Consider the following 27427-nt stretch of genomic DNA (forward strand, 5'->3'; position numbering starts at 1 on the left):
GCCCTGGCATCATAGCACGATGTAACCGCTCCACCACAGAGGCAAGCTAGTACGTAGTACTTTCAACAAAAACTGCTTTAAATATTGTTAATTTTACTTAACACAATCCTTTGGGATAATTAAACAAAACATTGTGCTTGCATTTTGCTTGTATCACTTTCCTATTTTAGTTAGTAGTGAAAAATAATGATATGTGATGATGATTTGATGGGAAATACTCATGCCCCGAACCCTTGTGGAGAATAATTAAAAAAAAGTTAACATCATAGACTAAAATAACACTACAGTTAATATTTTATCAATTTCTTTTAATACTTGTATATACAATACTTAATGAAGTGGAATACACGTGAAATATGTTTACATAGTTTCAGAAGGAACATAACTTCAAATTGCTTCATTATGAAGTAAAAAAATATTTCCATACTTTACACCAATGAGGAGGCCACTATCATACTTTTTTTAAATGAGTAGTCCTATAAAACCTTCTTGTTTGAGTGAAATGTAGAAATTAGGGATGGGCCGATATGAAATTTTGGCCGATACCGATAAAGTACAGATATAAAATTAACCGATATTCTACCGATCCGATATAAAATTAGAAATGGTCCTTGAAGAACCTGAAAGGTTCATTGACCTCCTTTATAAATGTGTTGTTTCAAGGTGACTGCAGTGAAAAAAGAAATTGCATATTTAGACATTTATTTTTTTAGAAAGTAGGGCATGGAGATTATCCATAAAAATTACAACAAAATGGCAGAATTTTGCACTAAATTTTCAGATATTTATTGATATATCAGATCGGTAATTTTACTGATACACCGATATGCCTATATTGGCCGATACCGATAGAGTACCGATTAATCGGTCCCATCCCTAGTAGAAATAGATTATGGAAGTAAAGAAAAAAGGGAAAGTAAGATACTTTTTGGCAACTCTGTGGAAAAACAAAAACTGAAAAAATTAACACAATATCTTTTGTGTCAATTTAGTGAAGCAACATCTTGTAAAACTTTAAAATCGCACAACAAACTAGAAAAAATATATGTAGAATACACTGCAATAAAAAAAAAGTATTCTTGATATCTTCAATCCTGTCTTCAGATGCACTTCTTTCTGTTTATAAATAAAAATAATTATTTGATGCACTTTTCAATTTACTAGTTTCTATCAGATTTATTGAGATTTTTGAACTTTTAACATTCAGAGAAAAAGGTGTTTCACTATCAAGAAAGGGAACTTTAAAAAAATTGCCTTCTATTTTAGGAATGGTTCATTAATACTACTAAACTCAGAAAAATACAAAACAAACTCAAATGTTTCACAAATATGGTACATATACATATATAGAAAAATAAGCACACTTGGTTTGTCCACCAAATTTTTTAATTAACCTGTCCTTCAGGAATGGAGGAAAGAATTGGTCTTCTGAATGGTTAAAATAGTTATAACGGATTAACAAATATTATTAATTTATTATTGGTAGTGGGGTTACATTGAAAGCCATAATTTTTAGCATTTTTATCTTTACATTGTGTTATTGTCCTGGGCATCAAGCCCCACATTAAACAAAAAAATAGTGAATTTAAGTACAAAAACGTATATCACTGCAGCAATCAGGATATAAAGTTTTCGTACTTTTAATCCCTTGTAACCCTTCCATTACTAATTCTTTCTCCTTTCCCTGAGGAAGGACAAAGGTCAGTCCAAATATTCAGAGGACAAAACAAATTGTGTGTTTTGATTTTAACTAGTTCTTAACATATTGATGACATGTGGCATGTCTTTTTAATGTCCTTTATAACGTAAAACTAGGGGTGTGCAGGATCCCTAAACACTTCCGGGATCAGGACATACCAATCCAGGAAATGATCATGTTTATAAGTGGTTAATTCTTGAGGTTTTTCTGCATTAGAAAGTGTCTGGAACTTCTTGGTTTCTTTCCAGGAAAAAAAAAAACACTAAAAAAAATAACCATCCTGCACGTCCCTACAAAGAAAATATGCATTCTTAAATGCAAAAAATAACTAAAATAAATTTCATGATCTTTCCTCTGTGGTTTAGTAGATAATGGGAGACAAAAAGAAAATGTCTTATAACATACTAGTTACAGAAATTAAAATATTCTTTAACAACAGCTTGTTTTCTGCACAAACATTTAAGCAGATAAATACATACAACAGCCAGAAAAGCAATGTACAAAAAAGGCTATCTTTCATAAAAAATGACAAGTTGACTTAAAAAAAGTTCACTTGTATCACAATATTAGCATATCTCTGAGAAGAAACTACAAACAAAAATACATCAGGTACGTTTCATTAATTCAGTTCTCTCCTTCGGCTGCCTATCGAAAATAAACACTTCATTTGCATGCACGGCACAAACCGTGCTTCTTTTCTGCGAACTTAGGTTATCAGCATGATGTAATTGATTTTTACATGGTTAACATCGGCACATCAAACAGATCGCACACACCTTCATTGTCATCTAAGTTGAAGTAGTAATCCTTTTCACTTGGTGGCGGGCTGAGTCTCAAGAATGGTCCAAACACTGAAAGAAAAATATGAAGATATAGTTTTTCCCCTGAAATGGCTTCATAAAGTACCATCATGAAATCAGAATTCCACTTGAATATTTAACACAGGTTGTCAACAATTTCATAAAAACAAAAAAAATCCCTGACCCTTTCCCCAAATTTTCCAGAATTAGGGCAATCTATGTGTGTAAGAAGGTCACTACATTTTAGCTAAACACCACACATATAATTAGACCTCGGATTTTTAGGTTCCTAAAATAGGATCTAAAAATCCTAAAATTGGTTCTAAAAACCTTAAATTAGGCTCAAAAAATCCTGAAAAAGGTTGCAAAAAGACTTAATTTGGTACAAAATTCCTGTAAAATACTGATTAGATACAATCATTAAAAACAAAATTTCACAAGAACTGTAATAACCAAATATTAATTTTCTAAACAAATTATACTTTTCTACTTTTGTTGGAATTTTTTAATGACAACCATCAATCCTAAATGATACTACCGGATGCTGAATAACGAATGAAACCTATCATTCTGACATCAGGAGTTCTCATCTACAATGCAAAACCCCACACAGTGGTAGTAACTGTCAACCATCTTTCCACCATCAGTTGAGAACACCAGAACGACTGCACTGAAGAAAGCACTGGGAGGGAAGTCATTCATCAACAATGCAGCAGATGAAGCAGCTGTTTACCAATTCTTTCATAATCAGAACACAGTTTTTCGAATAGGGATTCATCAAACTTGTAAAGAGTTGTGACATGTGCATCAATGTCAGTGTCAGTGGGGACTATGTAAAAAAAATGATGCAATGTGCCTACAATGTACTATCTAGAATAAAAATCTCTACAGATGACAGACTAGGGAAACTTATTTTTAAGTACCCCTCGTAGATCACTGAAACTAGAGATAAAATTTATATATGGATTGGCTGATCTGAAATTTTGGCCGATACCGATAAAGTATCAACATAAAATTTACTGATACCGATAACCGAACCGATATAAAATTCCAAATGGTTCTTGAAGGACCTGAATGGTCTATTGACCTTAATAAATGTGTGCTTCAAGGTGACTGCAGTGCAAAAGAAGTTGCATTTAGACATTTACTTTTTTGAAAATGTATCCCAATCAAATATGCCTGATAGATTAATCTGTCCCAACTCTAATTTATAATGAACATACAAGTACATTTGAAGTGCCCATGAAAATAACACACATGAGATGCATATTTAAATTCATTTTTATAGTGGTCACTGTTAACTCAATGACAATATTCAAAGCTCACCATGCAAAAACTGTAATTTCAAATGAAATTATCTTTAAGGATAGTAATTTAAATCTGTTTTTATAGTTCCTAAAAAAATACTATACCAGGCCTCCAACTAATTTTGGGAAAATAATTTTCCAGACTTTTCAAGGAAGTTTAAAATAAATTTCAAAACCATTCTGTAATGCTTTAACATGTTTAGTAACCAAGATTTAAGTGCTTGACTGCACTTCCTATTCAGCATTGTCCAAAACAAATTAACAAAAATAAACTATAAAAACACTTTTATTTAGAATTTGCTCATCAGAAGCTGGTTCAAGAACATCTTAATTCCCAAAATCCTGACAAGTATAAACAACACTTGATTTTCCAGGGTTTGGGATGAATTTTTTAAAAAAGTCTCTTGATTTTTCATTCACAAGCTTATTTTCCCCGATTTTTTCCAGATTACAGAAGGTTGTTCGCTTTATATCCGACCATTGTCGATTCGGTGCTGCCACCTGGCGTATCATGCTGGAACTATGGGTCTGCTGGCGGGAGCAATGTTGTGTCTGACCTTGTAGGTGTGTGAATGTTGGTAGTGAATGTTATCAAATGGTGCCGAAAATCAACCGGTATTGGGAGGGTTACGTAATGGCCTTTTCCATGCTAAGTTTTCATACGGACGCATGTGAAACAGTGTCGGGAGAATGGGTTAACACTCAGGGTGACTACTGCGATAGCTATTGTGGCCCGTTACACACAACAGGCTCTCCTTGCGAAACATTCACCCACAAAAAGCACCAGGACAAGGGCTGCAAGCAAAGTGTCACCCATAGTGCTAAGGGGGATCCGTCGATTGGCGTGCCAAGAAAATCCCCCGACTCAACGTGATATGGCCCACAGATTTCACCTTGCACCGTCAACTGTGAACAAACCAATTCGCAAGCGCCTCAGGTTGAAGTGTGTGCGGAAGGCCCATGTACACCACCTTCAACCGTGTCACATTGCCGAATGTACGACGAACTGCAGGAAACTATATGAAAAGTACCTGGCGGGTTCCAAATGGAAGAAAGTTGTCACAATGGATGAATCATATGTCCATCTCACTGCTGGTGGTCACATTCGGGTGATCACATACTGTGACAATGACGGCAAGGGGCGCAGCAACTTTGTTCGTCAGTGCAGGGAAAGTTTTCCTCGTGGCTTTATGGTTGTAACGGGATTCGGATATGAGGGTAAGTTGATGATATGCAAGGTGGACAAAAACGTGAAGGTGAATGCCAGATACTTCCAAGACTCCATTCTGACACCTATCTATCGGAGAGACATCCCAAAATTGTATGGAATGGACACAAACCAGGTGATGATCCATATGGACAAGGCTTCGAGTCATACCGCCAGAACATCACTACGTTTTTATCAGGAAATGGCAGAGCAATTAGGAATTCGTGTCATTCCATTTTAAGACATTCCTGTAAAAAGCCCAGATGCCAGTCCAATGGATTTTTGCGCATTTGGACTGTTGAAACGACGTCTTGAACATCGCTGCCTGCACACCCTGGATGGTGTATGGAAAGCTTGCAGGGAGGAGTGGGCCAGAATTCCCATGCCTGTCCTGCGCCGGAGCTTGCTGCAATGGAAACTGTGATGCCAGGCGATAGTCCACAATGCTGGGGGGTCCAATAGAACATGATGGTGGTGGCGGTGCGGTCTCTTAAGGTGAGTACCCGTCAAACATGGTCGGATATAAAGCGAACACCCTCTGTAGTGGGAACTGTTCACACATTGCAAATGAAAAATAACTTACTTTTCCCACACCAGAGTACTGCATGGGACTACTTTCGCTCGGTTATACTCCCGCGGGTATAGAATCAAATATCATTGCAATGTGACAATCGTAGAAGTATATACTCGTATGTAAAAATCCACCCAGCCCACAATCATCTATTTCATATTCATATGTCATTATGTATTTGTAAGATGGACTGCCTGGGCATGGATGTTTGCGAGTGTCCATTCATCATATCATTACTCATCCCCATCTTCGCAAATTAGCCAAAAGTGGCACAAAAAGCGAAGTAAAATAAAGCAAATCAATCAATGGAAGATAGACTAAACTACATTTTAACAGATTTTACAACTATGTTCACTTAAGTTTCAATTTCACTGTCTCTTTTGCTTCATGATCGATATTTGAGGGCCCACTACTACAGACAAATTACAGTTCTACGTTTACTACTGGGATTCAAGCGTGTACCGATCGTTTTGCCTATTCAGGCAAAGGTTCATTTACGTACACTATCTAGTGTTGTCTGTGCGAACTATTAAGACGCTCGAGCGAAAAGTCCTCGGTGCAGCACTCTCTTCCACACATGCTTTTGTCGTGTTCAATAATATGCTTGTGTAACAGCACTTAGAAATATTATAATTCAACATGGGAGGCAGTGTGCTTTTAAGCTGTAATGTGCACTACATATAATGTTTAACTTACTCTCAGATGCCATTAGTTCTTCTATTAACCCACCATCCATACTTCCCAAGGCCACATCTACAAAACAAAAATAAAAATGAACTCAACTAGAAAACAAACAAAAACGACTTAAAAATCAATTCATTAGAAACTTGTAATTTTACTTGAAATCTTTAAGAGAAGAAGAAAGTAAAAATAAAGATAACAACAAAAGCTTGTAGAAATCTGGGACAGAGTAATTAGTGTAGCAGGTTGCAAAGTTGAGGGTCCTAGGTTCAATCATTCAATAATGTATTCCTTCATCTTTCATCAATTCATCATCCATCTTCATACTCATTAACTTACAGAAATAGAAAGCAATGTAAAATAAAACCAAAGAAAGCAACAAAAATTTGCAAATTTGCCTAGATTTCTGTTTTTCTCCTCAGAAATTTAAAATTTGACAAAAATGTCAACACAAAGTGTCAAGCACTTTTCTTCTAACATGATATATTTATACTAATTAACTGTGGTGACCGAGGTAAATGATTGAGTGGATGAAATATCATTCACGGATATCCAAAATTACTTCACCTGGAATGCTCTTCTATGTCACGAGAAAACAAAACTTAAGCATAAACATAATAGGCATAATGTGCCAATATTTAACTTGAAAAATGGAAGAATTTTTGTAAAAACAATTGAGTGGCTAGATTAGGCCTCTGCATTTCATGTTGACACTCAATGGTCATGTTCCTAAAGGCACATAAGTTTAACTCAAATAAGTTATGCTATTGGCTGTTCCTTAAACTTTAGTGCTCGAAATTTCGACCACCACATTAACACTGGATGATCAATATTTCGACCAGCAGCATGCAACAGCAATTAACGTGCAATTTCGCAAAAACTACACATGATATTTCACTTCTGTCTTTCTTGTTTATTAATTTATGTCTAAAGGTATGATATACTCGAATTACAAAACAATTTTCTTTGAAAAAGTCAACTCTCTTCTTCGTTTAACACATTATCGGGAGGCACAATGTAAAAATTTTATCTCCGCTAAAAGCTCAGTCTTTAAGAAAACAAAACAAATTTCATTGTCTACAACAATTAGTTCTTGGGTTATGATCTTTTTTGTACTTGGTGGCAAGTTTGAAAAGCATGCGCTTGAAAATGTGCTGGAGTGAAAAAGAAAACAGGCATGCAAGAGGTCCGGCAGCTAACGGTTAAGTCCTCACATAAAATTTCATCCTTAAGTTCATTTTTGTGCAACACATGAAACTTGTTCTCACATGGACAGCAAGGCTGGCTTGTTCCATGTATATCATCTGCAACTTGCAGACAATGCACATGCATTATGGTTTGAAACTACACTAGTTTAGAAAATACAGGGGAACCTCGATTTTACGTTATTCCGGGGACCAAGCTGAAAAAACTTAAAATGCGGGAAAATGTAAAATTCAGAAAAATTTCTTAACATTTTGCTATGTTGGGAACACCAAGATTGAATGTAAAATGCAGGAAAATGTAAAATCTAGGAACTTGAAATTGGGATTCCACTGTACAATGTAATTTGAACAGAGAGAGATATGAAGCAACATGCACAAGATGAGTGTGCCGAAACTGTTCTTAAAAGGTGATTAAAATGAGCATTAAAGCCTGCAATAGAGTTCATTTCTGCCAGAATGATATGCCTTCTACTGGACATCATATGGAAACTTCCTATAAAAAAAACACTGTGATGGAGTAGTCAGCACAGCATGTCACAATGCCAGGGGCTTCAAATCCCAGTCTGGGCGTGGGTGTTCTTTGTGAGTGTACCTTCATCAATTTCACATCATCACTCATTCTCACGTCGCGATTAGCCAAAATTAGCAGTTTCCTAAGTTGGTTAAGTGACCGCTTTCATCAGGCTCACTACACATGTCTACCAAAATTCATGATTTTTTCTTCATTTTTTTTTTTTACATTTTTTCTGAAACTTTATTTAATCGACGCCTACTTAGATAAAGTTGAAAATTAGCAAATAAGAAAATAAATATCTCTATGCAATGAAAAACTACTACCAAAAGACTGGTTAAGATGAAAACTGAAGCTGTTGGCAGGCTAGCAAAGCTCGTGTGTCTGGACTAACAGGCACAGACTTGTCACTCCTCTTAGCGATGATTCAGTGGTTTTGTTCATATTGCCCCAACCTTAAATCACCTTCCACAAGGTGAGCCACGGCAATTTCCTGTTTAAAAAAACCTCTTTCTCAACAAAATCTAGAAGGTTCTGACAAGTCTGGACGAGATTCTACTCGTACCGATGGGGTATGTTACGGTGTTGTCCCTTCATCCATCCCATCTCCACGATTAGCCAAAAGGGTTACAAGCAAAGCAAAATAAAATAAATACATCAATCATTGTGATAGCACAACTTCTTGACCAAAAGTATAATTTCTTGACTTCTTGACCTACCTGTTAATTTCTTTACTTTCTCTTGACTGCTATACGCACTGCATTTTCATTCAATTCGTGCATCTTGTCACGACTTAAGGAACGTGGCCAATGTATGTCATGGAACGATATGACCACATGCATGTTGCACTCATTACAGACTTTTTGTTGTTTAGTTACTTAATGAACTCCAATCCAAGATGAAATCAGTTCTTTCTCCGTAACACTAAACAGTCTTTGCCTTCATGTTAACTCACCTGTAGATCCCGCGGTAACAGACCCTAACATAGCATCTGACTCAGGTTCAGACCCCACTTTCGACTCTTCTGGTTCGGATTCGGTCTTAATATCCAGCTTTGGTTGTTTTGCGGGCCTTCCTGGGCTGCGTGAACTTGTGGAGAGCTTCCTCTGCGACTGTCGTCTGGTAGCAGGCGGAGATGGGGGCAATGAGGCCTCAAGCTGAAATATTTGTTTTACTATTATTGTTGTTTTAATAGTTGTTAGAAGGAATGAATGTTGGGTACCACAAATTCTAAGCTATAGTTGAGGTGATGTAACCCCCATCACACTCCAGCTGTGTTTATCCCCCATATACTAGATTACAAACATTTTACAGAAACTCTACACTACTAACAACAATAAAATTTGTTTATTCATGTTTGGGGAAAAAAAAGCCACGGTTGATAATTAGACGTAAGTGAGTTAACTTTTTCCACGAAACTTACTTGTAGAAGTTCTAGTAATTTCCGTGGCCTCTGCTACCATCTGCTTGGGAATGCATTGCTTCACTCACATTTATCCTGGGCCTCCGAAATTAAAAGAACTTCTACAAGTAAGTTTCGCAGAAAAGTTAGTAACTCGCTTACATCTAATTATTAAAATTCCTTTAATTCTGCAAATTCGCAATTAACATACCGAAAAATATGCCATGAATAGATCCACATATTTATGGTGAATAAAAGATCAAGATTTCGGTAGAAAAATGGGCACATTTCGGGATCAAAAGTGGTACAGAAAAATGGCATGTTGGTGTTAAAATGGTGAATATAAACCTAAATTTGATTTTAAAAACTGCACTTATTACACGAAATAAAGTTTTCTTTCTAATAGATCATTTAAGTAGTTATCACTTTATTATTGTGTAAAGGAACTCTTTTTGCTCCTGAAATGTTTACAGCAGAATTAATCAACTTTCTGTGATTTGCATACCTCACAGGATAATTCAGACTTAAGAAAGTCTTGTGTCGATCATGTTTAAGACTTTATTTTGCATTTTGCAGTTCATTTCGCATCATACCGTGACAAAATATAAGAAAATGTACCTCTCACATTTCAAAAAAATGAAAAATGAACATTACAGTTTGTTATTTCAAATATAATTGAATTATAGTGTTTTCATCAAAAACAAAATATGCATGCCATGATCATCACCAGAAATAAGAATACACTGTTATTACATGGAATTTTCACTTGTTAAAAATACACCAAACAAAATTATACTTGGCCACAGATATGGTATTAAGCAGTGCCTGTTTGGCTACAGAAATTTTAAGTTACTGCACGTAGAAAAACACTCTCACTCCTTTCTTTCTCTTCTCTTTATGGAATATTTTACACCAAAGGGAAATGCGACACATGTCACTTGGGAACAAGCCACAACAGCAACATTTTGCACCTAAGCAGCATGGCAGGCTGCAGAAGACTGGGTTCCACTGATGAAATCCTCAATCATCGCATGTTGCTTCAGTGCGAAATCTAACAGCCAACGTTATCCAAGGAACAAAATATCACTTGCACAACTACTGAAATAAGTGCCAGATCTTACCTGAGTAGCTACGGGCTGCCTGCCTGTTGCTTTCGTAGACTTCATTGCAGTTCCTTTCTGAGGAGAATTCCGGAGCCTTGCCGAGCCTCGTGTTGCAGGAGGACTTGGAGCCTCTGGCACCTTCTCTTCCTCATCCCCTTTTTTGGTCCTACCATCCTCTTCTTGTACCTGCAAAAGAAGTGAAGCTCTCCACTAAAATTTCCTGAGTCTTCCTACAAATCCCACCTTGTTAAATGTATAACTGTGAGATGTGGTGTGTGTGTGACTGACTTCCTGCAGCAACATAACTAGATATCATCACTAAATGCACGGCCATGAAATTAGGCAGGTGGCACAAGTTTGCCCTGTTGCCACGTCTGTCTCACAACTTCGTGTTTTGGGAGGTTTAAGACAATAAAAGATATGGAACTCCATTTCTGGGACCTGTAACGAACTTTCAATTCACACAATCAACAGCTCTGTATCGAATGGGACTCAAAAGAGTCCCGGAGAGAGTTCGATCTGACGCTCCAACTAGGCAACGCAGTCTGGTTGATGTTGCCACACACTGTGCAGGAACCAGCGACTTTTGTCCCACTCTCACTTTGAATTTGAATTCAAAATTTTGGGTGCGTCAGCACTAAGGCTATTTTGCACCCGTCACATTATACAGGGTCCAGCCCCTTATCATTACACATAACAACTCTAACGTTGCATAACTAAAATCTTAAAATATTCTGACTTTCGTTAAAAGCTGAGGCTGTAAAGGAGCACTCAGCACAAATAAGGACAACACAAACAAAATTATACTGGCCATGGGGCCAGTCGCCAGAGCCTCGTTAGTCTGCAGTCCAGGGTGTACTATGTGGAAGTGAGGTTGACTATTAGATGCACTATGTGGAAGGAGCACCTCTTACACCCCCACTCTCACTTTGCTTTTCCCATATGTGGCACTAGCTCAATTCTGCCCAGCTGCCTATTTTCATGGTGGTGCATTAAAGTATATAGCATTTTTATCAGAGATGGGACTGTTTAATCTATATTCTAGACGATATAGGCACAACAACCTTATCAGTAAAAATACCAATAATTTTATATATCCAATATACCTATAAATATCTTATAACACTTTCACAGTCTAATTATCTTTGAAGTTATGCAAATTCAAAGTTTCCATTTATATTGAACCAATATTGTATGAAAAACTGTTATTTTCTGTACCTGTAGTATTATGTGGATGTGACTTGGTCCATTACATTAAAACAGGAACATAAATTAAAGAGTACTTGAAAATCAAATCCTTAGAAAAATATTTGGATGTAAAAGGGATGAGGAGGCAGGTGAGTGGAGAAGAATTTAGAACTGCATAATTTGTATTCATATCCAGACATTATTAGAATAATTAAATCAAGAAGACTTAGATGGCTAGGCTATGTGGTACGAATGGAAGAGCAAAGAGGATAATGTTGAGATGGACTCAAAGGAAATCAGCAAGGATGGAAAAGATTGGACTGATATTACCCAGGATAGGGACAGATGGAAGGCTTTTGTTGCTGCAGCCATTAATATTTGGGTTTAAGAAGGCTAGAGAGTTAGTTAGTTATAGTTAATATGTATTTTACTATTCGGATCTAATTCTTGAATACCTTGAAGCAAATCACTGGTAAATTGAGGCTTATAATTGGAGTGAATTTCTCGTCCACTAATACTCATCAATATCGTTAACAACTTTTATTTTTTTACAATTTTCAAGTATCAGCAGCATTGGTGGGAATCAGTATGGGTATTGGTTGAAAGTAGTATCAGCTCAGCCGTAATATATAATATACTTCCCCTAGGTTTTTTCTTTTTCAAATTAAATGCAGTTTCTTTTGCATTCCAGTCACCTGGTAGCATACATTTATTATTCATGATGGATGTTGTAAACTCAGTTTAAAATTACTTAAGTGAAATTTCATCTGCTGTGCTTTCTGCTTTCTGTTGTCAGGTGGTGATGCCGGGTGGTGGCTGGAGGGCAGGGTCGTGCTGCTCGGTGCAATGCAGTTCCTGTTCCCCGCGTGGCTGGAGGGGGGTCGAGTATAAGCACCGCACCCCATCTTTTCTTTTTCTGGTCTGGGATCTTATTGTGAACTGGGTGCCGGTCTGGGATCTTATTGTGAACTGGGTGCCAAGTCGGTTGTGCCTGTCCATTGTGCAGGTTCAGTGCTGATTTCTGTTTATTAATGTCAGGTTCTTCAAATAACCATTTGGAATTTTATATCCGATCATTAGGTTATCGGTCAATTTCATATCAGTCCATCCCTATTTTTGATCTTATCTCCTTGCAGTTTTTAAATAAAATCAAGTTTGACATGGTATGCACACATGGGAGATGATAGAATTCTTACGGAATCCTTGGAAACCTGGAGCCACCTTGCTCAGAATAGGAAGACACTGGAAACTTATGTTACTGCAACAATGAACTTTTTCACTTTGGAAATATAAGTGTTACAATGGTACCCCAATTTTACGTTTCCAGATTTTACATTTTCACACATTATGCATTCAATACTGATGGTAACAACATAACAAAATGTAATGAAATTTTCCTCGATTTTACACTTTCCTGCATTTTAAATTTCTTCAGCTAATTTCCCTGAAAAACACAATATTGAAGTTCCACTGTAGTATCTGATCACAATACACATATGTTATAATAATATAAATAAATCCCAAAAAGATAACCCTTAAATAAAATAAATAGGAAAAAGTATAACCTCTGAAGAATTCTTGTATTTAATAATGGTACTTGTATTGAATTGAATGGTGAAATTCCTTTTCCATCCCCCAATTATGTTTACCCGTTAACAACCAAATATACAAGGAGGGCAGTGTTTACTTTTGACAGGTGAGGAGCTGTATGCTCCTGTTCAGATAAAGTGGCATGTATATCCACTGTTCAACCCTATGAAGAGTGCCACTTTATATGAACAGGAGCGTACAAACACTACAATATTTTTACTATTGTAAATATACAATACCTTTCTTGTGGCTTCCATGACATCTTGGGGAGGCGGGACTTCAACCACAACAGGACTTGTGCCATCTGCATCTTTATTTACAAGCAGGACGTAAATTGGCCCTGATGAAGATTTTAGATGGATCTGGTAGGTCTTTTTGGGCTTGACAACATTCTTCAAAGGAAAGAAACATGTTCATTTTAGTAACGGCTGTTATGAAAAACACAGAATGTAAATAAAAAAAAGTTCCTATTGTTTATCACAGTATTCATGATTTAATTATATAAATTAACACTGTGATAATTAAAACATATGTTTCTTCAATGGCTGAAATTCTGTACTGTTATTTATAATAATTATTCCTAAAATGTAAGATTTACAAAGATTGAAATATATAAATATGAGAATTTTGCTTCACATGATAGTTTTGTAGAAAAAAATATTTTCTATAAGATATAACCTGCCCAGTATCGATTCTTTAAATTTGTAGCAATTAAAATTATTCAGACAAGTTATGAATACCTCAAAACAATGAAAAATCTAAATTTTACGGAAATAAGCACAAAAATGATAATGTTTCGATACTCTCACTGGTCTCTGCGGAAGTGCAATGTTCTAGGTCCCAGATTCAAACCCTGGTCAGGCATGAACGTCTCTTTCAGTTTGTGCCGTCGCCATTTCATTAGTTTATCTCAGCTGTCACGATTAACCTCAGAAATAGAAGAGTGGTGTAAAATAACCAGGAACAATTTCTATCCTCCCATGGTATCTTTGTCAAACCATACAACTAGAGACTGGATTTTAAAGGGAAAAAAAGGACTATAGTTTTCTTGCACTCCACTAAAAATACTATTTTAAATGAAAGCGCAATATCAGGGTAGCTACAATTTTTTGATTATGAAATTCCCTGACTTTTCCAGGTTTTCCAGACCAGAAATAAAATTTTTCCAGGCATGTTTGTCGTCATGATTTTTGCATTTGAACCTCATGTTTTTCAATTAAATATGCAGGCACATTAATTATTATGAATATGAATATACACAGTTATTAGCTGAAAATTTACCAAGTGATTAAAATAATGCTATTCAATGAAAAAATAAATAACTATTGTACTTCCCCATTTTCACTAAGTCAAAACAATTAAGGTGGTATAAAAAAATCAATAAAAAAATGTGGCATATATCAAAGCTTTACAATGTAACCTGTATACGTACAGCCTCAATTAGCCTATATCAATACAAATGAGAAACAACAGAATATTAGGTCATGTACCTTTAGAAAATATGCAATAACTTTAATGATTATATTTTTTAATTTATTGAAAATAGTACATATTACGGAAATTCAGAACTTGAATGGGGCCAGTGACCAACCATACACCTAAAAAAAATATATACGCGGGCCATACTTTGGAATCAAATATCTCCATTATTTGAGTTTTCCACATGCTGGAACCAATTTTATATTACGAAAAACATCGAAATCTGTCTTTTAAAAGTAACAGTTCCGAATGTTTTATGATTTTTTTTCAAATTTTCCTAGCAGGAAGACTAATTATCATAGAATTTTGGCAATCATTGTGAAACAAAATTTGAACCTTCCTTAAAATAATGAGCACTATTTGAATTCGAAAAAGTTACTTATGTTGAAAAAAAACTTCAAAATGACCTTACTCAATCATACATGCTTCCCACGGACAAGGTATTCTCCGGTTGACAAGCAACAGTAAATATCGTAAACTAGTGGGAATGAATGTAGAAATAAATCTGAACCTTAGTAGAGTACATTCAGGGTCTTTATTTTAATTCTAAGAGAACCAAACCTGACATTCCTAACCTAATCACAAAAGCATATATTGACAAAATCTTAAGTAATCGCTAAAACTCTGCAGTATGTGTTAACAGACATAAATCGAAATTGAACCATGTAAAAGTTTCATTTGTAGCATGATGAAATCGTAATAAAACAAAAGGAACTTGGGATCATTTTCACCACTTTTCAGCATAATTTCATTCTACATGCAAACAATACGTAAAATTACTATCGACAACAAACCAACATTCCTAACCTAACAACGACGTGTGACCAGCGTACGTTTAATTCCTCTATTTCGCACCAGTTTTTAAAAAATAAATTCGTTCTACATGCACAAAACACGTGCATATTTGAATAATGACGTCACTGATACTGCATAAAATCACTAATTTCTCGGGTGTAACACATCTCTGCAATGTAAAAACTACAACAACGAGCAAATGAACTAGTTGATCAGGTTGCTTCTGAACAGGTTGCAAACGAAGGACTCAAATTCACAGAAAGGGTTCACGGGGGGAACGAAGTAGTGAGTCCCTTTGTTTTTACTCGGCATCCGCACCCATCCAGTGTGACGTCAACCACAGCCAGTTACGTGAAATTCTGCTCTTCAAGCTTTATTGCAGATCCAAAACCAATGAACTGTCCGAACACCAACCTGCTCCGCTTCACGTATCAAAAGAGAACGGGTTCCGAACGGGTGTGTTCTTGAAGAAAGTAAATTTCCTCACTACACACAAAGCTAAAGCAACATTTTTTTCTGCAAGAAATTCTGAGGATGGTTGGTGCGTAGGTTTCGTCTTCAGTAGCTTGTTCTCTAAGGAAATATCTCACGCCTCTCCAAATTCCGGTCTTGAACACGTTCACAAGAACAAGTTGCACAATGAACGGATCCAAGAACCTAGATCTGAGAGTGAATAAATATAGAATCGAAATGCGAAGGAACCATAATTTTGTACGTAACAGACTAGAAGTCAAAATGACGAGAGGAACAAGTTTCTGAACTGAATCTTTAGGGGGAACTGGAATCACAAGAAGCAAACTCGGAAGTGGAAATGAACCGTTCATTCATTTTGTAACTGGTTCTCCTGCAACTCCAAAATGCACGTAAATTCCAGAAAATATGCCAAATTCCCTGACCAACCAAATTCCCTAACTTTTCCCTGTTTTCCAGTCGCGTAGCAACCCTGAATATATACCATACATACGTATATAAAAAGGGATACATTAAATTTTGTATTACTGTATCCCTTTCTATATATGAATGGTATATATTGTGCTTTCATTTAAAATAATATTTTTAGTGGAGTGCAAAAATAAACTATAGTCCTTTTTCATTTCCTTTTTATGAAGGTAAAGTACAATGAATAATCTTACAATCCATTTTGATGAAATCTTCCTTGCAACAACAGCTTACCACATTCCATAGTTTGCTGCCACTTATGGCTGGCTTCGCCATTTCAATGACACTCTATACTGTTCTCACTGTCACACAGTTCTAAAAAAACTTCACAATAAAAATCTAAATCTAGCAGGTAAGTACACTTTCAACCCAACAGGTGTGCTGCTTGCAATGCGTTTGTTGCTGCATAAGCCCAGATTGCATTGTTTCAATGATCTCTGCAACGTATTCCCAAGACTCATGGAGGGAAGGTAAGGTAGAAGGTGCTTGTTCTTTCTTCCCTCTAAACTGCACCAAATAGGCAATTGTTGAATGTTTTCTTTATGGAAAATACTGCCATTCAAAATATTTGATATCTTGTCAATAAAAAGATCAAGGAATGTGTTTTTTTAGAAAGGGAAAAAAAGGGAAGTCAAAACCATGTAATCTTGTTGGTGGAAGATAATTATCAGCACTGTTGTTATTTATTATGGTCTTGTGTTGAAAAATAAAAAAAAAGACTCGCTTTAAAATCCAGTCTCTTAAATGATAGGATACACTCAGTTTCCATGTTTCTTTATTATCATCAACCTTAAACTTTAACTTCTTAGTTTTCACATCTCCCTCTTTGCCACTCTTGTGGCTACTCTAGGACCATGATAAAATATAATTTCCAGTTTCCAAGGTGAACTTTCCAAAAATTCAAGGGTACAACCAGATGTTTTCTCTATTTCAACCTTGCATATTACAGCCTCCACCAACCCTCCTCCCCACACACAAATATTTTAACAATATGCAGGATATGTGTGATTCTTGATTCCAAGAATTCTAATTTAATTAATTAATAATTAATGTAAACAGTTTGCATGTACCATTTCACATATTCAGACTTGAAATATATCTACAAACACAAGTCACAAATTGTACAGGATATACTAATCAATAATAGTTTTCTTGTATGTATGCATTGCTTGCATTGTAGAATTATGAAAAACTGTTTTTATGCTTGTAATAACCGTAGACTACAAGAGAAATATACTAATCAACTTCAAGATATATCTTGCAATAACATGTCTGTCAGATAGATTGTTCTGCAAAGGATACTAACAAAGTAAACGGATTGAATTTGGTTTTATTTTCCATGCAGCTTTCTTTTACTTCCTTGAAAAAAAATAAAAGTTAAACTTAAAAACTTTCCTCAGGGCATTAATAAATATGTATAAATTCAATGGGATTTGGATTAATAAGAGTTGCAATTTTTCATGTCTAGAGAAAAATTCATGCAGAATGCAGGCATAATTCCCGAAATTTCCTGAGTAGCCACCCTGTTTGATATTTAGTATTGCTTTTCTGCGGTGTTTGGCTAGATTAGATGAAAGTGATGAAGGGGCACTCACAAGGAACATCAATGCCCAGGCTGGGACTTGAATGGCAAGACAGACCAGAGGAGGCACAATGGACAAAGTTCTCAGTTGACGACTCCACCAAACCATACCCCACCGAAAGTTGACTTCACAATGTACTGTGCTGGCATATTGCATGTACAGCCAATGGAAAATATAATGGTATGTAAAATGTTCATCAGTATTTTCAATCTATTTATGCTATACCCTGCATTGTTCCAGGTTTGAATACAAGTCTGGGCATGAGTGTTCTTTCTAACATCCATTCATCGATTGCAACATATCGTCACTCATCACATAATCACTCATTAAAATTTGCTAAAATTGTCAGAAAAGCAAAGTAAAATAAACCAAATCAACCAATCAATGAACACATCCTGTGTTGTACAGTCATGGATACTTCTGGGTTGTAACAATATCATTGAAATCCATGGGGGTTATTCACTGCACTGGGTAATTCGAACAGAAGTTTATTGCCCTTGAAAGTTGATGTTTTCGTTAATTCGAACTATTTTGCTGTATATCCTCTGGTAGCGTGAACTCGCTACTTGCTGTATTCCTTTGGACTTCGAGAGATGTTGTCAATGTAATAACAAAGATAATATCACAACAGATACTGCGTATTGTCCTCGGGTTTTCCTAATGTAAGAAATATGATGCTTGTTTACGTAATATACTGTTTTGAAGAATAAGTGTAACTACCAAGGTACCCCATTACAAAGAATCAGTTATCAGCATTCGAATGTGCATCATATAAATTTACCTTCATTTTGCATAAAAATATTCAGATTACTTTCTCAATCAATCAGGATACTAAAACAGTACAGACATTGGTTCAGGCACATTATAAACACTAAATCCACTTTTCAGTCCATACCTGCTCCGCTAGAGGTACTTCCAGTTCTGTGCCAGAAGGGGCCTGAATCGCTAAAAGCGTATCACCAAGAAAGCACCTACAAATATCCTCATGCGTGACATATGCTAACTGACAGTTCTCCTCTTCGTCTGTAATATTCCTAATGCTCTGCTGTGCCCACTAAAACAACAAAAGTAAAAATAGAATAATGGATATTCCTTTTCAACAAAGCACATCGCCTGCATTTTTTTTTTAAAAAAAGTGGACCTCGACAGATGTCATCTATGTAATACTAACAAAGATAACATCACAACAGATACTGCGTATTTTCCTCTGATCTTTCGGATCAATCTTGATCCTTGTTCAGGGATGGGGGAAAAGAATGGGACATAGAAGCATTAAAAAACAAATAAAATAATTTATGATGGAAGTCTTGATCATGTCACTGAACTGATGATCTGTTTCTTGTAGAAACATTTTGTATTCTGATTTTATGTCCTGTCTTTTAAAAAACTAGGCATGTATATGTGTTTATATCCATAAAAATTACAACAAAATGGCAGAATATTGCACTAAATTACACGGTACTTACAGTTATATCAGATTGGTAAAATTATACTGGTTGATACCAATAGATAGGCACATATTTTTGGTAAAAAAAAAGCACAATTTCGGTACAAAAACAGTCAATTTCGGGTTCAAAAGCAGTAAATAAAATCTCAGTGTTATGGCAGTGAAAAATTGGATCAAAAGTAGTATATGAAATGACATTTTGGTTTCAAAATTATGAACATAATCCTAAATTTCATTTTAAAACTATACGTATTACACAAAATAAACATATCCCTTCTAATAGAAAATTTACTATGTACTTAACACAGTATTAAGTTTATTTCTGTTTGTAGCGGTCCATTTTTGCTTCTAAAATATCAGATATATATATCAATATACAGCAGAATTAATCAATTTTCCGTGAATCTCATAACGTGCAGGATAATTCAAGCTTCAGAAAGCATCACGTCAGTAAAAAAACTCTAAATTTCGTGTTTACGCCTATTTTGCAGTTCATTTTGCGGAAAAATGCACCTCACACCTTTCAGAAACATGAAAAATTAACATTGCAATGTGTTATTTCACATTTCATGTTTTTGTCAAAAATGAAATATACATCCTCTACCAATAGAGTATAAATTAAAATAACCCATCCTCAAAATATACTAACTTGTTGGTAAATATAGTAGCTTAGTTAACTGGTATGCCCATATCTAACATTCCTTTACAACATGATTACCCAGTATCATTTCTCATGCATTTCTTTTCAATAACTTCGTTCTTTTATCAATGTACTTCTTAAAAGTTTGCAGAACCACTGTTGTATTTTACACAATAACACAATAAATATTAGGATTCTCATCTTGTAACAGAGATTAACAAACTCAATCTATCATTTTTACAAAATTAAATAATTATCTCACTGCATTAACAAAAACAACCATACTTATACATGTAACAACAGCTGAACATTAAACTGAGATCTCCTGTAACAAACTACAGTAGGCACCCTCTAGTTTGGCCACCTCAGGACCGAACCATAGGCTGAACCAAAAAATGGCCTAACAAACTGAAGTAAAGAACTTAAGAAAGACCATTAAGGAGAAACCATGTTTAAGTGTATTTTACTGTACAAAAAACAAACTACATCTGGCCTACTTAGTACTTACCGACAACGTGATGTTGTCGACAACATGGCCTAATGTAAAAACCAAACTGTTAAAATATATTATTGGCCTACAAAACTAAGAAAAAAATTAAAAGAAATCAGTAAGGGCAGGCCGAACTAGAGGGTGCCTACTGTACAATTCATTCTACAACCAAATTGCTAACCTGTTTACGTATATCCAACAGTTTCTCATGCTCGTCTAACTTTTCTAATTCGTTCTTTAACTGCATGAGGCGCTCAGCCATCTCCTGGGTGTTGCATCCTGGACCAGCACCTCTGTGAATAGAGAAAAAAAATAATGTAACTTCCCATAATAAAAGAAAGGTTCAACTTGACTATTTAAATTCCATGCTAATGTCATCATGAGTGATTGAGTAATCTTTATAGTATGAGCGCATAAGCAAATAGGTTATTTTAGCCCTCCAACTTAAAGTATATTTGGTACTAATTTACTATTCTTCGGACAGATTTCTTCATTTTTACAGAAGAAACTACTTACCACAATAAGTTCCTGTAGCATTGTCTAACATCGGGAAGGTGTTTTGTGTGATGTGGGAATGTATGATAGGAAAAACATACCTTCGTAAATCATCACGCGTCGTGATTGTGTTTTGTTCATGTTCATTGGGTATCCAGTGTTTCGAACTGTCTGTGTTTGCAACGGAAGGTAGAAACATGACGTGTCGTGGATGCATGGTAAAGTTTGTGCCAGGTGTGGAAGATCCAGTGGATTTTTTAATTGAACACTGGAGCGTGAAGAAAGGAAAGGAATGTCCAAAATGTGGCAGTGAATGTAAGCTACTCGTTAAAAGGAATGGGCTGTGGGTATATGTGTGTTCAAAGAAATGTGCATGATTATATTGTAACTATGTTTGCCTAAAATGATGTGTCGTGGATGCATGGTGAAATTCAGGTAAATTTTCAGTATCCTGGAAACGGATTTCTTCAAATTTTGGGGCTCATTTGGGGGCAGGTGCCTCCGGCCAATTTCTAACATGCCTTTAACAGGAACTCTATAGAGAAAGCCGGGTAGCCGGAGCGGAGGCGGGGCTGCGGTAGGTCAATTACCCCAGGGGCAGAGCCCGGAATCGGTGGGAAATTTGGACTCAAAAATTTCAAACAAAAATAATTTTTTACTTTAAATTTCCCACCGATTCCGAGGACTGATAGCCCCAGGAACTCTTCGTAAAACAATGCGAAAAAGTTTTAAAAAAATTAGATCACATGAGCTTTGTTCACGGGCATTTCTTGGGTTCCGAAGGTTGAAACACTGCATAACGAATGAAAATCAACAAAACACAAGCACGACGCGCGATTATGCAGGAAGGTGTACGCAACATATTGTGTCTGAGGCAAGCGAAAAGACTAAGAGAAAGAAGTACTCGTAATGTGAAAAATTGCAATTACTTTGATCAAAAAAAACCTTAATACACCTTAAGGAATGTTCCGCGAAGCAGATAGGTAAGTACGAATGTCAAAAATTGACGAAACGAAGAAGTTATAGGTGTCCGACGAATAGTAAATTTTTACCGTATATTTATATATCATTGTTTTTATTTGGCTGTGGAATTCTTTCAAATCAAATGTGACTAATAATACTAATTATAAATTGTTATCTATATTTTGTATTAGTAATGTATAAAATGTAATACATTGTAATGTAACATGACGTTTCCTATACCAATCTTGTAATTTGTGTTACATGTATGGTTCTTACATGATGATAATGATAAAATTGGTGAAGGGACACTCACAAAGAATGCTGGAATTCAATACACAATATGGGGATAAGCATCTTAACCCTTAAACGCATAGCATCACCATATGGTAACACTCAATATTCAGACACTTTCGTGCGAGAGCATTGTCTACATTGAGTGTGTAGGGGAAGCTAGTGCCAGGAGTCACTCTAGGAAGCATAAATCTTACATTACAGACAATTAGTTTCGGTCCAGGTAACTGCATTGTTGTGAGAGGGTGTACTTGTTTTGACCTTCGATTTTTAAATTCAAAATGTCATATGCTGGAAAGTAAATACATATGCTGTTTCTATCTGATTGTCTTTCATTGCAAGTGTTCTGAATTTTTTCTGCATTTAGTAAGTAGACACATGTATAGTCGATGCGCTAGCTACATTAACTACCGGCTGGCTCTGGAGTCCACGGAGCATGCCTACAAAGGAAAAAAAGTTTTCAAAGACATGAAGTATGCTGGTGGTCCACCGGTAGTGTTCATATTGGACATGTCAAAAATGTCAAATACATTGTTGAAATTAGTGTTCCATGTTTCATACGTTTCTATGACAAGTGAATATTCAATAGCGATAAGCAATATGTGAAGATAGAGTAATCATTATGTACTAATTACCTGAGCATGTTTAGCTCAGAGAATGTGAGATTGATACAATGGGCCTATGACGTTTCTATTTTTTTCGAAAAATAATTCATGTGTTTAAGGGTTAACTAAAACAAACCTGAGGACAGGGTGCTAGCAAGAAAATAGACTAAGTCTGTTACAAACTTCCTCACTTGATTTAGAAAGCTAATACAGTCACATATTCCTTAACAAGAGGATAAAATCTCGATACTCTAGTCAAAAGATGAGGCTGTAAAGAGGCACCCAGCACAAATAAGGACAACACGGTCCTTCAGAACGTTATACTGGCCGTGGGTCCAGAACCTCTTTGGCCTGGAAGTCTATAGTTACATGTAATGTCATCATGGAAGGCATAAAGTATGGTGAAATAAGGTCACCATGTCAAAAACATTAGAGTGAATTGTGACTAACTACAAACCTCAACAGATTTTTGTCTATGAAATTAATCACTGTTGCATGAGTTTACAATACCGGACCACACTCCAATTTCTATAAAATTTCGCCTACTTACTAATTTCGGTGTCCTGATGATGTATCTGTAGTTCATATTTGGCGGTCACTTGTTAAAATTGTACATTTACCTATAAAACTTGTAAAATAACCTTGCGATTTACCACGGTGATTGTCCATACACAGCAATTCGGAACCATCTTTCTTTCGATATTCCTTAATGGTCTTCCTTTATGCACGACAAGGAATGCCTACAAGGTTAGGTTAGGCCTGTTAAGTTAGGTTCCATTAGCATAAATACAAAGAAAAATTAATATTTTGGCTTAGAGAACTATACAGTGTATTGCACGTTGATTTCTTCATGTTGGGAAAATTGCGTCTTCCGTGGAGCTACTGTGTTACGTTACGTTAAAAAAACATAGTTTATTTCGTTTTTTCTAGATTTACATACTTGACCGCCAATTATTACAAGCATATTCGTGATTAGGAGTTCACACTTGGTGAGTAGGCGAAATTTCATAGAAATTGGAGAGTGGTCCGGTATTGTAAACTCGTTCCTTCTTTTCTTCTATAATTTCCATGTCAAAACATGATTGGGCACAATTCAAACCTAGATTGGTGAAAATATGTGTTTTTTATATTATAACAATTTAAAGGCTCATCAAAATAAAATACATAAAAACTATTCTCACAATGAATTCTAAGGAGCGACCACAAGGAAAAGAACCTTCAGCCAAAAGTCTCCGTGCACCTTCCCCCTCACCTCCATGTGGGAGTATGATGGACAGGAGTCGAGCGTCCATGCAAGCTCTTTTGCTTGTAGTCCCACTATAGTAATGTATAATTGACAAAATTAAAATTACTCACTTCCATTGTATACTGTTTTTACTCTTCTTCTCAATTAATCCAATACCTTCCAAGACATTTGTGATATCATATATTCTCCTCTTCTGCCGGACAGCCAGAATATCTGCTGCCTGGAATTACATATTAAACAAAGTTTCAATTATGACAACACAATACTATAAAAAGATGATGAGACATTGATTTGTTAACAAAAAGAAAAATAAACGAATTGCAAAAACTATGTTATAATAGAAGGTAAAACTGTCAAAGCCGGGAATCGGCTGTAACTCGTTTATTCTGTAATTGTTGACATTCGTACTTACTTATTCTGCGTTGCGAAAGATTGTTTAACAAGGGATTTCGCTTTTTTTAACGAAATCAGTATCTATTGTCGACATATCAAATAATTATTGTTCGTTCTTTTCTCGCTTCCTGAACACGCAAAATGGCGGGCAAATATTGACTAGCGTTGTGTTTCAAACGGCAAAGCGGTAATGGTTCCGATTGTTTTATGATCTTTCTTCAAAATCTCCTAGCAGCAAGACTAATTATCGTAGAATTTTGGCAATCATTGTCAAATGAAATTTGAACCTTCCTTAAAGTAATGAGCACTGTTTGGATTTCGAAAAAAATTGATTTATGTTGAAAAAAACAACTTTAAAATTACCTTACGCAAGCATGCGCACTTCCCATGGACAATATTTCCGTTGACAAGCGACCGTAAGTATCGTAGACTAGTGGGAATTAATGTAGAAGTAAATCGGAACCCTAGTAGAATGCATTTAGGGACTTGATTTTAATACTAAGAGAACCAAACCTGGCCTGCCTAACCTAACTACGAAAGCATACATTGAACAAAATCTTAAGTAATCGCTAAAACTCCGCAGTATGTGTTAACAGAAGTAAATCGAACCATCTTAAAATTGTATTAGTAGCATGATGAAATCACAATAAAACAAAAGGAATTTGGGCCATACTTTCTCCTGTAAATTTGAAGAAATCCAATTCCCGGCTTTGACAGTTTTACCAAATAGAATGTTAAACTTACAGAAATAAAAGATAAATATTTCGGTAACATTATCGTATGAGGGTAACTGATTCCTTCAAATTTACAGGAGAAAGTACTTACGGAAATCATTTTCTTTAGCATTGTGGAAGTTCCTGAATGTAGATTTGATCAATTTTAATGTGAATGCGTGTTGTTTCCTGCGAAAATCTCTGTCCAACATGCTGTTTCTGCTCCCGCCATTTGCTTTCTGCACAAGAGTGCAATGTTCCGTGTGTTAAGATGATGCAACCCAGTTGCCAGTGTTTCAGCCTCGCGGTGTTTTCACTAGAACATGACGTGTCGAGTATTTTTTTTTTTTTAACTATGCTTGCCTAACCTAACCTTACGGAAAACGGTTTTTGGGGCTAACGTCAATGGTTTGCGACGTATTAGCATAATTTCAAATCAGGGCACGAAAGTAGATATTTTCCGGTGAACGAGGTTGCAACACTGCATAAATCGACAAAACACTCTCAGAACGCCCCCTAAACCAGTACGCTGTCACGGCCATAACGTGTTACAGATTTGAATGCATAAATCGACAAAACACACTCAGAACGCCCCCTAAACCAGTACGCTATCACGGCCATAATGTGTTACAGATTCGAAACAAGTAACAGTAAGTACTCGTAAATCTAAGAAATAGACATTGATATGCATTATATCACTGTAGGAAATGTTCCACATTCGAAAATAACACGTTGGCAATGTAAAGAACTCCGAAATATATGATTCGTAGGTGTTTCCCTCCTACGATAATAATACCAATATTTCATCCATTTACCGTCATTATCTGATGATCCTGTGGTAACACTTTACTATACCGGAGACGGATTTCTTCAAATTTACAGGAGAAAACACTTACGCAAATAATTTTCTGTAGCGTTGTTGATGTTCGGGAATGTAGTTTTGATCCATTTTAATGCGAATGCATGTGGTTTTCTACGAAAATCTATTTCCGACACGCTACTATTGCTGCTACTGCCATTTGCTTTCTGCACAAGAGCACAATAAGCTCTCGTATTGTCCGTATATGCTGAATTGAACTGAAGGAGTGCTAATTGAACCTGACCTAACAGGCCTAACCTAACATAGTAGACATACTTTGTCCCCGTGATGGTTCGTGGGGCTATCGTGAATTTTTGGGCTAATGTCAATGGTTTTTGGGGCTACCCGTGGATGGTTTGTGGGAAATAAGGAACAACAGTAAGAACTCGTTAATGTAAGAAATAGACATTATTTTCGTTAGAAATTATTTATTTCACCTAAATAAATGTTCCGGAATGCAGAACAGTACGTTAGCAATGTAAAAAAAGTCCGAAATAAATAATTGACAGGTGTCTCCGGTATAGTAAAGTAGTACTAGTACCGATCCTGTAATATGAATGACTAATGTTCAAGTGCACCATTGTCCACCGATGAAAAGTGTAACTTTTCGTTTTCAAGATAGGATGGCAAACTAAAAGACATTATTTATACATGGATACAACATGCACTTAGTGGGAAAGTGTGGTACATATTCTTGGGAATACACACACACACACTCTCCTCTGCCATAAGAAATCTGACAAGAATCTTGGTAAACCACACATGTTGCCCTTCATCTAGGATAACTGAATTTCATTCGGTAGTATATACACATTATATCATATGTATAAATAACTGCAGATTCACTTTCACATGTGAATAAGAGTATTAATAAGAGTATTTGGGAATTTAAAAGTAAACACGTTGTTGTGAAAGCAGCCCACAACTAAGTGAATGCAAGAAACATCAATACATTTTACTTATACATGAAGTACTTACAACTTTTAAGTCAAGCACTCCATCTTTTGCTTTCTGTAACAAAGTTACAAAGCGTGTCGTCAATAATCCAAGTGATTTTTCGAAACGACTTTGCTGATTATCAGCCATTCTCGTTCTTCTCAAATCGCTTGAAAACCGTTGTTTTCTAAGCGACGTTGCCACAATTGTGTGTGCAGTGTGGCAGGCACAGACTAGAAATCACTAGAAATGAATGTGAGGCAGGCTTGCGGCTCGCCTTGGGCGCTTG

At 36.0% G+C, this 27427-nt stretch overlaps 1 protein-coding gene across 2 annotated transcripts; it reads right to left on the bottom strand.

Moving 5' to 3' along the window:
- Window positions 1–329: 329 nt before the first annotated feature.
- LOC145994631 (transcription factor E2F5-like) lies at window positions 330–27338 on the bottom strand. Of its 2 annotated transcripts, XM_083130719.1 has the most exons (9): window positions 27181–27337; window positions 24348–24457; window positions 20819–20930; window positions 18956–19114; window positions 13504–13656; window positions 10505–10672; window positions 8937–9138; window positions 6281–6337; window positions 330–2550 (listed from the first exon to the last, which is right to left on the bottom strand). In XM_083130719.1, exons 1-9 carry the CDS (start codon window positions 27286–27288, stop codon window positions 2435–2437), a joined length of 1185 nt encoding a protein of 394 aa, XP_082986845.1. In that variant the 5' UTR covers window positions 27289–27337; the 3' UTR covers window positions 330–2434. The 2 variants fall into 2 exon arrangements, with proteins under 2 accessions (XP_082986845.1, XP_082986853.1); XM_083130727.1 differs by lacking the exon at window positions 6281–6337 and having other exon boundaries at window positions 27181–27338.
- Window positions 27339–27427: the final 89 nt, after the last annotated feature.

Source organism: Lepisma saccharinum, chromosome 1, assembly GCF_977018435.1.
Source record: "Lepisma saccharinum chromosome 1, izLepSacc3.1, whole genome shotgun sequence".
NCBI lineage: Eukaryota > Metazoa > Arthropoda > Insecta > Zygentoma > Lepismatidae > Lepisma > Lepisma saccharinum.

Bases quoted from the DNA above. Each gene is read 5' to 3' on its own strand.
- LOC145994631 (XM_083130719.1), bottom strand. From the start codon at position 27,288: ATGGCTGATAATCAGCAAAGTCGTTTCGAAAAATCACTTGGATTATTG. The intron at 6,338-8,936 runs GTGAGTTAACAT...TTTGTTTTGTAG, and splicing joins TGTTACCGCGGGATCTACAG to ATGTGGCCTTGGGAAGTATG. The intron at 2,551-6,280 runs GTAAGTTAAACA...TTTTTCTTTCAG, and splicing joins AGAACTAATGGCATCTGAGA to TGTTTGGACCATTCTTGAGA.